This window comes from Pholis gunnellus, assembly GCF_910591455.1.
Source record: "Pholis gunnellus genome assembly, chromosome: 8".
Classification (NCBI taxonomy): domain Eukaryota; kingdom Metazoa; phylum Chordata; class Actinopteri; order Perciformes; family Pholidae; genus Pholis; species Pholis gunnellus.
In genome coordinates, this window is record NC_136534.1 from 11,779,325 (window position 1) to 11,792,919 (window position 13,595).

The window sequence follows — 13,595 nt, forward strand, 5'->3', positions numbered from 1 at the left end:
GAAATATGACTGTGAACATCCCAATTACAGCCTGTTTAGAGAGAATTAATGAGGCAGATCTTAGATGCTGATATCGTTCTGTCTTGAAGGGTTGAGCTGCCTCATTTTCTCGGTGTCTCTAAACGAGAGTGGATGTTTTTTTAAAAAAAAACACACATGGTGGAAGATGTTCGATTGTGCCTGTTGTAATGGGTTAAGAATGAATTGAACTGATAGAACTGCTTTATTTAACAGCAGACTGCGTTTAAAAAAAGTCATCTGTGCTCAGCCGTGCAGTAGGCCCCATGTAATCATTGGACGTATAGTTTTACAGGAAACAAATAACATGCAGTAAACAGACCCAAGGAAGCATAGCAAGGCCCAGGGAGGATTTGAGTCCCCTTGTATTCCAGCACCATGGACAGCGACTCAACCAAGTGCTCCTCAGAAACTGACTGATTTTATTTTCAGTGAACAAAGTTGAGACGCTCTCTTCCACTTCCTACGAGAGCTGTGCATTTGTGAGACTTTTTTTTTTTTTTTTTTAATAGTGATACTCAACTGCTGAGACCTAAATGATATTCAATTACATTTGCATGCGCATAAAGAAAAAACAAAAATAAACATTATGTAAACTTTAGGCCTATGTTTTTCCCCAAGATGTAAACTTTTAGTTATACATTTCGATAAGTTCTGTGCGTGCGTTAAATCAAACAAGCCAAACCGATCCGGATATTTCACTCGTGTAACGCCAATGTCACAGTTTATAGCTAACATTGCTTTTAAAAACGAATAAAAAAAATAGGGAATCATGACGTCGAAATAGGCTTTTCCATCTGACTTTCAGTCAGTCACAAAGAGTCTCTCTTTTGGCAAGTAAAGGGTCATTTGGTTTTGTTAGGAGCAGAAAAGTTTGTTGATCGTTTTTGGGAAACTCATGGCACTGTCTTTGGAGGAGTCTTGGTGCTGCTGCAAGGCCGACGTGCTCCTCTCAGCCTCCAGAATGGCGCCTTTGGTGTTCGTGCTCCAAGAGACGGTGCTGTTGGTCAGAGCCTGGCTCAAAGTGCTGTGCCTGAACAAGGGGTCGTGGAAAACTCCGTCCACCCAGTTTCTCAGGGTCGTGACCGGCGAGTCCTGCCTGTTGTCCAGGCCGGTCACGGGTGAGGTAGCGGCGGGGGATGGGGTGAGAGAGGAGGGCGGTGGCTGGCACCTCAGCATACAGGACGGGTACTCAGTCTGGTTCAGGGACGTCGCAGTTTGTGCCAAAGACCAAATCCGAGGCTTGCCGTCTAATAGCTGGTGCCCTTGCTGCTGCTGCTGCTGCTGTTGTTGTTGGTTATAACACGCTTTTGCCTGCTGTCTGCTGTCCGCCTGGAAATCCTCCGGGTTCGTTTTGAGACAACTTTTGCTCAAGTCCTGCTCCCCTCCCAGAGAAACAGGGATGGAGATTTTTAGAGATGCGTCCTTGATGAGGTGTTCGGCGGGGCAGTCGCCGGTCGTTGTCATGTGTGTGTTCATGTGGTAACGGTGCTTCAGCTCACACTCCGAGTTCTCAGACTCTAGCGTGTCGAAATCGTCCAAATCGCTCAACTGGAGGTCCTTATCAGGTCGACTTCTGGTCTCTGGGGAAAAAAAGAGAAGAGCGAGGAAACGGCAGACATGTCAGTGAAAGATATGGAGTCGTGCGATATGGCATCACATCTGATAATGGCATCGTGAACAGTCGCTCTCCAATCAAGTATTGGACTTCAATCACACCTGTGAAAATGCAGTTGTTCGACTTCAGTTAAGGAATTAATGTTTACAGCCTGATAGTCGTAAACAAATGTAATCCGTTTAATCATTAATCAGGTTTCACCCTACATACTGTATATCATTTAGGTGCAGTCTGACGCACTTTCATTTTTTATTTTTTTTTAAACTTTTTTTCAAGCATTATGAAGTCATAACGAGCTGCAAAAACACAACATTGCTATTAAAAAGACACCTGAGCTTGGTAAAAGTGATTTGACGGCCTGTCTTATGGTATTCCAAAAGTTTTTTTTATGATGATCATAGTGGTATGCATATGTAGCATCCCTGTACACAAAACCACTGATGCTGTTTAATTTAAAACTAATACATAGAGTGGTTTAAGCACAGTACATATTATAAGACTAACATGTTTGACAATACAAATGGTAAAGCCTCATTGTCTTTCGTTTCTTATTGATTATGATACAGCTTTAACGATAATAACGGTATCACAAAATACAATAGGGTTGCATTACACTGATTAATACATTTCATCATAATATTTTTCTTATTGAAATAAACAAAATAAAGATGTGAGTTTGGTAACATCATCCCAGTTTAGTGTGTTGGATGAAAAAGAAAATAAAGCAGATTTAAGTTTTTTAGATGTATGGTAACAGTGGACTTTACATAGTAGTTTGATCATGGTTCTTGTTCTACTCGTTGTTTATTCATCGTTATCCCTCCGAATGAGATAAGATAAGAAACAGTTGCTAAACAAGTCTATTTACACATGCTTTTATTTCAAGCTGCATTCCAAAATATGACTTCTGTTAAAAATGTTGTCAAAAGTCCCCCTTCATGATACTAATCGCTTCAACAACACAATGCATTTTCAAGAGATGTCAAGAATACATTATTGTCTAAACATGCTTTTGAGACAAGAGCCACCTGTGATATACTGCCAAACAATTGAGCGTAACGTTTTATAGTTTTTCTTAATTTCTGCGGAGCAATAAGACATTGTGACACTTACCATCCTCATTGTTCTCGCTTTTTATCTGCTCCTCCTGAGACCCATCTTCATCCTCGTCATATCTCTTCTCCTCTGAGCCCTTGTTTCGGGGCGGCCATGTCATCTTGTTCTCCTTCTTGAGCCTCCTCCTGGCGTTGGCGAACCAGGTGGAGACCTGCGTCAGGGTCATCTTAGTGATGATGGCGAGCATGATCTTCTCTCCTTTAGTCGGGTACGGGTTCTTCCTGTGTTCCTGCAGCCAGGCCTTCAGCGTGCTGGTCGTCTCCCGTGTGGCGTTCTTCCGCCTTGTTCCCCCATCCATGGAACCATATCTGTTAATGAGGGGAACACAACCACAATGGTAATGAGAGGGTAAATAGATGATGTGATGCTCATCGCATTACAATTTCTAATGTCTTGCCCTGGCAGTTTCTTTTCTGAAAACCATGACAGAGCCATCTGCTTCTTGGAATCTTGAAATTATGCAAGTAGTTCTTAATAAGCTTGACAGTCTTACTCATAAACCTATGTGCCACTATAATTATGTCATGGTTGGAAAATTAAAAGTAGACATAATAAAAATGTGTCACTTAAGATTTCGAAAATTAGGGGCAGGTAAGGAGTAAACCACTCCCTTTAAGCACACCATAGAGTATGTATTACACAATCCATTGGGGAACTTTAAAACTAACTATATATATAATTGTACATGAGCATTAAAGGACTATGTGCATTATGCAATAAATAGTGCAAATACCATACAGTACATATCCTGAAAACCATTCTAACCATTCTAATGCAGCACACCACTCCTTCTCCAACAAATATCAACCATAGACCTGCATTTAAAATGCACAGTGTTGATTTTCAGTCAGCAGTGAGCTGTAAAAGTCCTCTCTGGGGAGGCTTTTATGAGGCCTTTATTGCTCCGTATAGCTTAGTGCAGGTCAAGCACTGCTAAGGGAATCAAGAGGAGAGGAGCGCTGCACCTTTCCATACCCCGAGTTGTTTCCTCGCAGATAAAATAGACTGTAAAATTGCTTTATTGAGTGTAATGATGAGCCCTCAGGTAAAAGGCGGGCGCAGACAGAGTGGTACCGCTGTAGGCTTGCTTGTTTTATCGAGTGCCACACATTTTGTTTTGCCTTAGACTTTTAGGCCTTTTGCCGCATGTGCACTCATTAGCACGGCTGCTGACATCTTTTGCACTTCATTCCGAATTTAGAGTTATTGCTATAAAGCTAATCAATATGACACTTTGCTGATCAATTAACACACAAAGAAAGAGTGTTTTCTTGGATGACAAATAGCCTGCTGATCACAGGCATAGTTATCTTTCAATCCTTACAGTTTCACCACATCGACATAATTTGGATGTCATGTGATTATTGCGAAGACCTTTTTTAACATGGCAGTCACTCTTCACTACGCTGAAGAGGCCTTGTGTCTTTTCTGAAAGGGGCATGACTCTTGTGAAGCACACCCCCCCCCATCAGGAAAGAAATATGTCATGAGATGAAGGTGATGACCCAATGTTGCTAGACGTGATGAGAATGGCATTGACCTCTCAGGGATGATTGATTTAATGCTGGGAAAACTCACCCGACACTAGTGCACAATACTTTGAGAGTTACCCACGTTTTGATCTTCCTGTTTTGGCAGTTGACAAAAGCCTTCGAGCCTGACAGTGGGCTGAGAGGCAGAGCTCAAGATGAGCTCTCATGTCACTCTAACTGGACATTTTATTAAATTACACTTGGGTTTAAAGTTTATTTAAAGTGGTCTGATGTTTGCATTGACAATCAAGCTTCTTACATTATGTAATATAAAGAAAAGTCACATTATAACAGAGACAACATACCTGTCATACTGGTACTGTCCCAAGGAAGGATCATACGGATAATAGGCTGTTGCCTGGGTTATTCCCGCATGCGCAGAAGCTGTGGGATCTTTAGTATCGAATGTGCCCTGAAATCATACACATAAACAAGAGTTTAAAGATGATGCAAATAGGAAATCAATTCTGTTACTTTTTATATGAATCACTATGGTGCTGACAAACAGATAGATTTGTACTGGCTGTATTTCAAAGTTGTTTGGTAATGTAATTCATAAGGGCTATTGAAGAGTGAAGTGAATCAGACTGACTATATTCAAATGATAAATAGTCCATAGGATGCAATACTCTTTAAACTAAGTTAAAAAAAATATACTGTCAGAAAAACAGTAGGAAACAGTAGGTGTATTAGCTTGTTCAGTGCTGGGGTCTGGCCAAATAAATCCAGGCAGGTTCCTGGCAAAATAAGGACTAGTTTAATTATTATCATCAGTTAAAAAAGCATAGGCTATAGCTATTCTGAATATTCTTCTCACCACATTACCAAAAATAGGAGCACTTAATGTATTGCAACACTACTTGAACAAACAATACTCTTGGACTATAGGCCCATGGGTTCTGTTATGAAAACGTTGAGAATTCGTTTTTAATAAAATGTTGATATATATACTTGTATATATTATATATACTAATGCATATTCAACGTCATCCTGCTAAAAAAACGTATTTCCAATGGAAACCAACTTGTCTCAATATTAATAGTGCTTTAACTTTTTCTGCCTTGTTTCATAAAAAAAAAATACTTGTCTAAAGTAAAACTCTGACACGATAAAGTGAGCCTATCCCGCCTTGCTGAGAAGTATTTTCCAATTACTAAAGACAAGTCGGCTCAAATGATGATACATCACGTAAAGTAAAATGCTGGTATCTTGTGGTGTAGAGCATAAAAGAGAGGCGAAGTGCGCCTACGTCTCAGCACTCTGCGGCTCCATTAATCAATGCCAAGAAGGATCAGGTGAACGGCTTACCAGCGAGTAGAATGCCGAGGCGTCGGTTCCGTATGTAACGTAATTCCCATAGCCTTGACTGCCGGTGTAGGGACTCCCGTAAACGCCCAGCGCGGCGGCTGAGCTGAGTTCATGCCTCGCCGTGGCCAGCAGCCGGCTCTCGTACACGGGACAGTAGACTGGAGTCTGCCCGGACGCTGCCACTCCGGAGTCGGCTATGGATCTGCCGGTGGACTCGCAGCAAGTGGTCAGAGAGTTGGTTGTCATCAGGAACTGAGTGGGGACAGACAGAGAATTTATCTTTAAAAAAAGTTATTTGTATGTTGTATATAATTCTGCATTGAAACATGTTAATGTGGAGCACTTTGATCTCAAAGTTAGTTTCTAACTTTTACTTTTTAATATGAAATCAAGATTGTCAAATGAACACGATTCTAGCTGTCTCCAAACTGTGTTTACTTTTCTGACCGTAAAATGATTTAAGTTTAAAAAATATATATTTTTCTCTTCGGAAGGTGAACTCGACCTTATTCGCACATTTTCACCCAGAATGTCAATCTTTAAAAACTAAAATACAAATGCCTTGTAAAGACTGCGTTTTATTCCCGTGGTAATGTGCGCGTAAAACGTGTCCAAAACGAGCCGTCTGTTTGCTTTGATCCAATGCGTTACAAATAGATACAACATATTTTCCCTAGAACGCCAAGTAATACCCAGAGTGAAGCCCAAATTATTTTGTATGGCTCAACGCCAAAACAAAACAGCATCTGGGTTACGGCGCAAAACACACACAGCGTGTGCAGAACAAGTGGGCATGTGTGTTCCAGCGCAGATAAACATATGGCTGACATTACCGAGAGGCTATTATCTTGCAGAAATCAGGGAACGGGAGGTTGGGGGTCTCGCTGGTTTCTGGTTTCTCTCTCTTAACCCCTTTTTCTATCGCTGCGGGAACACAGGTATGGATGTAACGCAATACCTTTCCGATACTCGAAAGGACTGTGGCAGCCTCCCCGATTCTTGGCCAAAATGCGTAAAAGGATCATGCATAAATCGATGGGATAATCAATCGCTGCAATGTCAAAATCAAAACACCAAATTAATTGAACAAAGGTAACATGAACTTACTTGTGGAGCAGACGAATAGGGATATCCAAATTGTGGATATGACATTGTAGAGAGGTCCCCCAATATCCAGAAATAAAGCGAGACTGAAGGTCTCCACTCTAACGCGAGAGGCTGCAGCTCTGTTTGACTGTACCAATCGATTGGTAAGCACAGGCTCCTAGGATGCTTATAGGGCGAAGCAGAGTAGCATGTTTAATTTGTGGAAAATGCCCCCCACTCAAACGCCTTTCAACTGCAAAAAAAAAAATTAATAAAAAAATAAAGGCAGAAATCTTCTAGCTCTCCCCTTTTCCGTTTTTAAAGTCTTGTAGAAATAAAAGAAAGTATTATTTTTTTGCCTAGAATAATCACTTTGATGTCAGATACATATTTTTCCGTATAAAAAAAGTAGTATAAAAGACGTCAGCAGCAGAGGCAGGTTGTTTTAAACAGTGGTGACTCTGACGTCAGAAGTTTCCCACTCGAAAATGACCAGACTGTAACTTTAATATGCATTTTCTTTCTCGGGATGACGACAAAAAAACAGAAAAGAACTATCGAACAAGAACATCTTTGAGAGGGAAAAGAGAAGGAATTACTTAAAAAAACATGTCCTGGAGATTAATTTGTAGTCCCAAATTTGTAGTCCCAATCAATCAATTCCCAGGCAATCAGTGTCTTGAATATGCAAACGTGTGTGTACCGGTTTGAATGCATTAAGCCCAATTATAAGCACATTCTTATCATTCCTCCGCACTGATGCTAATCACATGGGGAACTAATTGATTTTAAATTAATTAGCAAAGAACATTACTGGGCAGAGAAACATATCGCAGTCCACCAATATGTAGATTTACAAAAATGACTGCATTCAAAACATAGATTATTTTAGTATTATAGTATTTTCTTTATGATATTTACCAAGTCAGAATAGACTTTTGGTTTCGTATTGTTCTCCAAGTACACCTATGCAATAATGAGTCCCCTGAGTGCTTAATAGAGTGCAGTTTGAATCAACCTTTTAACCTCTCCACATGCTCAGAAATTATTTTAATCATGATGAAAACTAAAATCCAGTTTCATCTATCTATCTATCTATCTATCTATCTATCTATCTATCTATCTATCTATCTATCTATCTATCTATCCCTCCCTCACATTTTCACATGTGTTTTGGTTAAGTAAAATCGTGAACCTGCAGTTTACAAAAATGGCCAAAAGTCCCAAACTCGCACGCCACAGCGCTGGTGTCGGTGCGCGCCGCCTTGCTTGGAGAATCCCGGGTTGAGACATGTGGATAGCCCCGGGGGTCACTCCTCAAATTAATGATGATGTAGCCTACTCCTCCCCTCCTTCTCTCCTCTCCAGCTGGATCTCTGCCTGCCGGTGACAGGTCGATTGAGAGTGATTGATGACTATCTAGGGGACCGGGGCCAACATAATAATATGATACCGGCTCCTTGCAATAATTGCTCGCTTTCATTTACAGATGAAATAAGTAATAAACAGCTATAAAAACGGAGACGAGTGTGATTCGGTTAAGTAGCCCAACTTTTGTCTTTGTCTCCTTTTCTTAGTTGTATTTTGGTGGGGTGGTGTGGGAGTGCGGGCTATATATAATGTCAGTTCGCTCATTCATTTTGACAAATTGAATTATAGGGGGTTAGTACCTCGAAGCAAATGGCTGCATTAACACTGTGAATAGGGGGGGTCAAAAGGGATCAGCCAGCGCTTTTTTAATTTGCATTAACACTAATGCCACCTTAACATTAACAACCCTCCTGAACCGCTCAACCATAAACTCCCCCTTCTCTCTTACACACGCACACAGCTCCCTTTTGTCTTATTAATTTAGACTTTTCTTTTTTTTAATCCATTGGGGTTAATGTGAACCTCAATGCATTATAAGGCAGGGCGGGACCCAATATATCTTCAACATCTCACCCTGTGGACGGCAGGGAAAGTGTTGACACGTTGATTTTTGGGGATGGTGGGAGCGCACCTGACAAACGCGCGCACACGAGCACGCATGCATACGCGCGCGCGCACGCGCGCGCACACACGCGCACACACACACATAAAAGGTATGTATTGTTCCACAGAGATATGCAGAGATATATTCTATAATCAGGGCCACTTTTCTTCAAGGGCCTTTGCATGGACCTCCACCCTTGTGTCTGTATAATCAGGCATGGAGCCTGTGGAACAATCTGATAGACAGTCACTAAAGTATATTGCCCACACACAATCCCTCCTCCCTCGCTGTATACCTTTTCATTATCCACTGCGTTACCCAGTGTTATCGGGCGCCTATGATAAAATATTTAGGTGCACTAGTATATGCTTTTAGATGGAAAATGAAGGCGACGGCAGGAGTTCATGCTTGTTTAGCGTTAAAAGATTAAAAGAGGAGCTTTTTTTTTTCTTGGACAGATGTGTGGAGGCTGGGATGCTCAGCGTTTAAAGTGGAGCAACTGAGAGGAATAAGATGCTATTCCAGTTCAAGACAAAGCTTATGACCTGGTTGTATTTGCTTTTTTTGTTGTGAAATTAAACATGACAATCAACAGGCTAGTATCAGTAGTTATGTAGATAAATGAATATGAAGATAGTTTTACTGTATAGATTAGGACAGACAGCAGTGTTCAGCAGTGGTCTAGTGTAGGAGCATCCATCATATTGATGAGTAGCATAAATCATCGGCTTGACTGGAATTAGACAAACTAGTGGGGCAATTATATAGAATTTCGTCAATGCAACCATGAATATCTTCTTTTTTATCTGCAAGTTTGTAATATGTTTGAGGTTTTTCGTTCATTTAGTGTGCTTATTTTGCATTCAAGTTCAGTTTTTTGCCTCATGGTGTCAACCTCAAACTATTCTCATCTGAATAATAGCTGTGTTGCACTTTGAAGCAAGCCTGCTAATTTGCATCTCCTTTCCAACTAAAGTCATATTAAAAAGTTCCCCAGAAACGTTGTAATCATGAAGGTGTCACTTTCCTGATAATCTGTCCTTGATTAATGAGCTAGAAGGAGGGGAGTGGCTGAGTGTGCCTGTGTGTGTGTTTGTGTGTGTGAGAAATACAGAGAGAGAGAGAGAGAGAGAGAGAGAGAGAGAGAGAGAGAGAGAGAGAGAGAGAGAGCTGGTGAAGGGAGGAGGGTAAAACACCTCCTTCTCCCCACATTTTAGTCAGCTGAGTTTAAAGTGAGACAGGCTGCAGAACAAAGGTGAACCGTATCAGCAAATGTGAAATCTTTTATGACAGTGATGGGTAATGTTGATATTTCTGTGTTGTAAGATGAACAACATAAGTAAGGCTGCATTGGGGATTAACACGGTTATTGACAATGCCGGTAGGTACTGTGGCACATACCTTTTGTTGGCGCCACTTACTGTACACCTGAAGTGTTCTAAGGTAATCCCACGTCTGAACAAAACCCAGTCACTTAGGTTTAACATGAACTATGTTGCGCAAGACATTAGATCATTCTGTGATTTGGGGCTCTAAAATGAAACTGACTTGATTTGTGAAGTAAGTAGTCAACAACATAGTCTGAATCTACTTATTTTTAGTGATTGTTATATAGTGATCCCAATATACCTAACGATATCCTATATAATTAGTATTAGTTTTTATGGCTGTGTGGTGCAGTTACAAAGCTGCAGGAATATCAGGCTCCTGACTCGAACCACATGACAGTTATCAAATTTAATTTGATCATTCTTATGAATCATCAAACTTATGAATCAACATTTAGGGAGGCTGTTTGATTGCTTAGGCGTTTCAGTATTTTGTCACAGTTAATGGATAAATGTTACACTTCAACATGTGTCTAGATCTCCAAATCAGAAACAAAACCACTCTTAGTAGGTGGATTTTCTTTGTGTCTGTGGATGCAATGCTCATGGCAGCAACTTGTCTGTCTTATGATGATGATGGCACAGGAATGACTTGCAGTATTTAAAAACCTGCTTATAATTAGTTGTTCATCAATGACCTCAAAAACAAGTTTTCATTTCACTCTCAGTGTTATTGCCCTTAGCCTAAGCTAGTGGTTCTTTTCACACATTGAGATTGGAGTGTCCTCAGATCACAGGGAAAATGTGTGATTTTTGCTCTGAGTTTTGGACAGGACTGAGGGTTGAGTGAGCACCGAGACAGGGAACTTGCCTCAATCAAGTGTGGTTCAGTGATAGTGCTGATGTTGACCTCTGCCGTGTTCAAACTCCCCAATGTGGGTTAGCATCAGGTGAAAGAATAACTCTATTGACTTCTTCAAAATGTACTGTTTTGTATCTCCTTGTCCCGCTCCCTGTCAGTTTTTAACCATCTCTTCTCCTCAGTCTTATTTATTAAAAAGTGAACGTTAAGCCCCCCCCCCAACACAATCTGTCTAAGCATCAGACCTGGGGGGACAGAGCCCCCTCCCTCTGGAACTCCCTCCCTTAGCACCTCAGACATTCTTCGTCACTCGCCACTTTCAAAACAGAACTTCAAATTCACCTGTTCAAATCTGCTTTTAATAAAGTTAGTTATGTATGTTTTTGTGCTGTTCCTTTCTGTTATGTTATCTATGTTGTATATATTGTAATTGCTTCTATTGTTTCTGTTTTTACCATGTAAAGTGTCTTTGTGTAACTTTTAAAGCGCTATACAAATACAATGTATTATTATTATAATCTCGGCGATCTGCCCTGTTTTGTTACAGTAGTGTTTTTTGTTCCAACCTCATGAAGTTCTGGCTCCACTCTGTCCTATTCTATTTCACCCAGTATGAGGATAACGTTTCGGTGCTCTGATGTCTTATGGTCCACTGTCTCAAGCGCTGTTTTCTGAATCAACAACGTAGAAACAATAGCTGAAGACAGCTGCACAGGTCGGCTCGCTCAGTGACATGAAGCCCCGAGCAGCTCCGAGGCTTTCCAATAGCTACCATGTTTCTTGTTTCTGCAGTCATAGAAATAATGTCCAAGCATTCACACACACAAAACACACACACACACACACACACACACACACACAATGCTTATCCAGCAAAACATTAACCTATTTGTTGTCTAGTCTAGTCTTGGAGTCCAAATGGAATATTGATCTCCAACGATCCTCTCAGTGTATTTCTTATTTCTTCACTTGAACAGCACAATGATTTTTTTTCTTAAAGCCTTAATGGTTTTTGCATGAGCTGGATAGGCTGCGAGGCTGCTTCAGGTACTTTGTATACAAATGGTGACTTTTCTGAAGATGTTTCTAGGTGGTTATAAATACTTTTATTTGGTAGATTGTGAAAACTTTCTGTATCTTAACCAGCTGAAGTAACTTTTAAATATAATTTACTTTAATGAGCTGTTTATCAGGTTAGCTCTGTCCATATGGATCATGTCTTACCATTTTACCAGGTTGGTCAAGGACAAGTAAGTATAGGGGAAGAGGACAACATGTCAGGGAATGAGGAGGTAACACTTTTGCGTTCAAGAGGGACTCTAAGCTCTTTATTAAATTATTAACTATAGCTATTAAATCATTATGGGAAACAGTGCTATTGTTACACCATAACTAGACTTGAAAATATATGATGAATGCGATATCAGTGTTTATATTGCAATCAAGTTATGTTATGACATAATCTACTGTATTTCAAAATTTGGATATACTTACAAATACTTTGGGAAATTGCATATATTACAAGTTCTGTTACTAAACTTGTAACTAATATATTGTATGTCATTATTGTTGCTGGTTTACAAAACATTGGGCAAAGCCTGGAAAGAAGAGTCCTGTATAGCTGTGGTCACAAAAAACATACTTTTTTAAAATTCTGATAAAATACTGGGGGAAAGTAATGCAGTTTTGACGGTTAAAACAGATGTTAAACTAAAACCTAGACAACTTCCTGTCATATCACAATAAAAGGTTCCTTTTGTAGTTTTGTAGCGCTATGGAGCGTCATGCAATACACAGTCCAACCAGTGGTTTCACACTTTTCCTCTGATATGCTACAATGTGGCAACAATAAAGTACTTAAAAAATTGGCACATCATATAATTTCATGAGGGAAATTCACTCCACAGTTGGTTGGACCGCTAGGATACAGCCAATACATTTTGGTGAGTAACACTGAATGTAAACATCTATTTTTGTTTACAAGAAAACAGGGGCCAAATATCATATGAATACACTTAACTGATGTTTACTAGACAAATCATTGTCATTATTTGATTTAACAAAAGTAACATATTTCCAACTACGCCGCACAACTTTCAAAGGCAACTTGCAGTAGATTTCATGCACACAGCATTGAACACGTTACGAAGGTGGCCATCAAAAATTCACCATGCAAATCCTGCAGCATCAGCACCTTTAGCGATAGCATGTCCATTATACCTCATGTATTATCCCAAGCAGGGCGCACAGCATTGGCGGTAAAATCAAATGAAAGTGGCCCTTCTAGTTTTTAACAATACCATGATAATATGTCTGAGACGAGTCTACCCAACCTTCTTTTTTTTCATCTTTCTCTCACTCCCGTCGCTCTCGCTGCTCTTCCTCTCCAGCCCCTCTAAGTGGTTTAACATGTCAAAGTTCTCTCGGCTCATCCATAATTGATCACCACAACGGGAGCATCTTCGCTGCACTTAGTTAACTAGCTATCTGCAGGTGTTCCCTTAGCAACTGACCTGGGACTGAAACATTTGAAGACCGTATGTAGACTCCCAAGTCCCAAAAATGTGAACCCAACGTGTCTTGTAAATCTTGGTGTTTGGCCCTTGTTCACTGGTTGTGTTCTTGGACTTAGTATGTATGCCTACCCATTACACGGTCCAGGATATGGGTGAAAACAATCAAATGTCTTGTAACATTGGCATTTGCACCTGTTCCTCCGAGGTCATGACTGTGATTTCAATGTTGAGTCGA

At 40.4% G+C, this 13,595-nt stretch overlaps 1 protein-coding gene across 1 annotated transcript; it reads right to left on the reverse strand.

Moving 5' to 3' along the window:
• Positions 1-876: 876 nt before the first annotated feature.
• On the reverse strand, positions 877-6,745 carry irx4a (iroquois homeobox 4a; the record flags this gene model as incomplete). The annotated part of the gene is made up of 5 exons (XM_079165543.1): positions 877-1,601; positions 2,750-3,060; positions 4,590-4,696; positions 5,594-5,845; positions 6,701-6,745. 5 exons carry the CDS (start codon positions 6,743-6,745, stop codon positions 877-879), a joined length of 1,440 nt encoding a protein of 479 aa, XP_079021669.1.
• Positions 6,746-13,595: the final 6,850 nt, after the last annotated feature.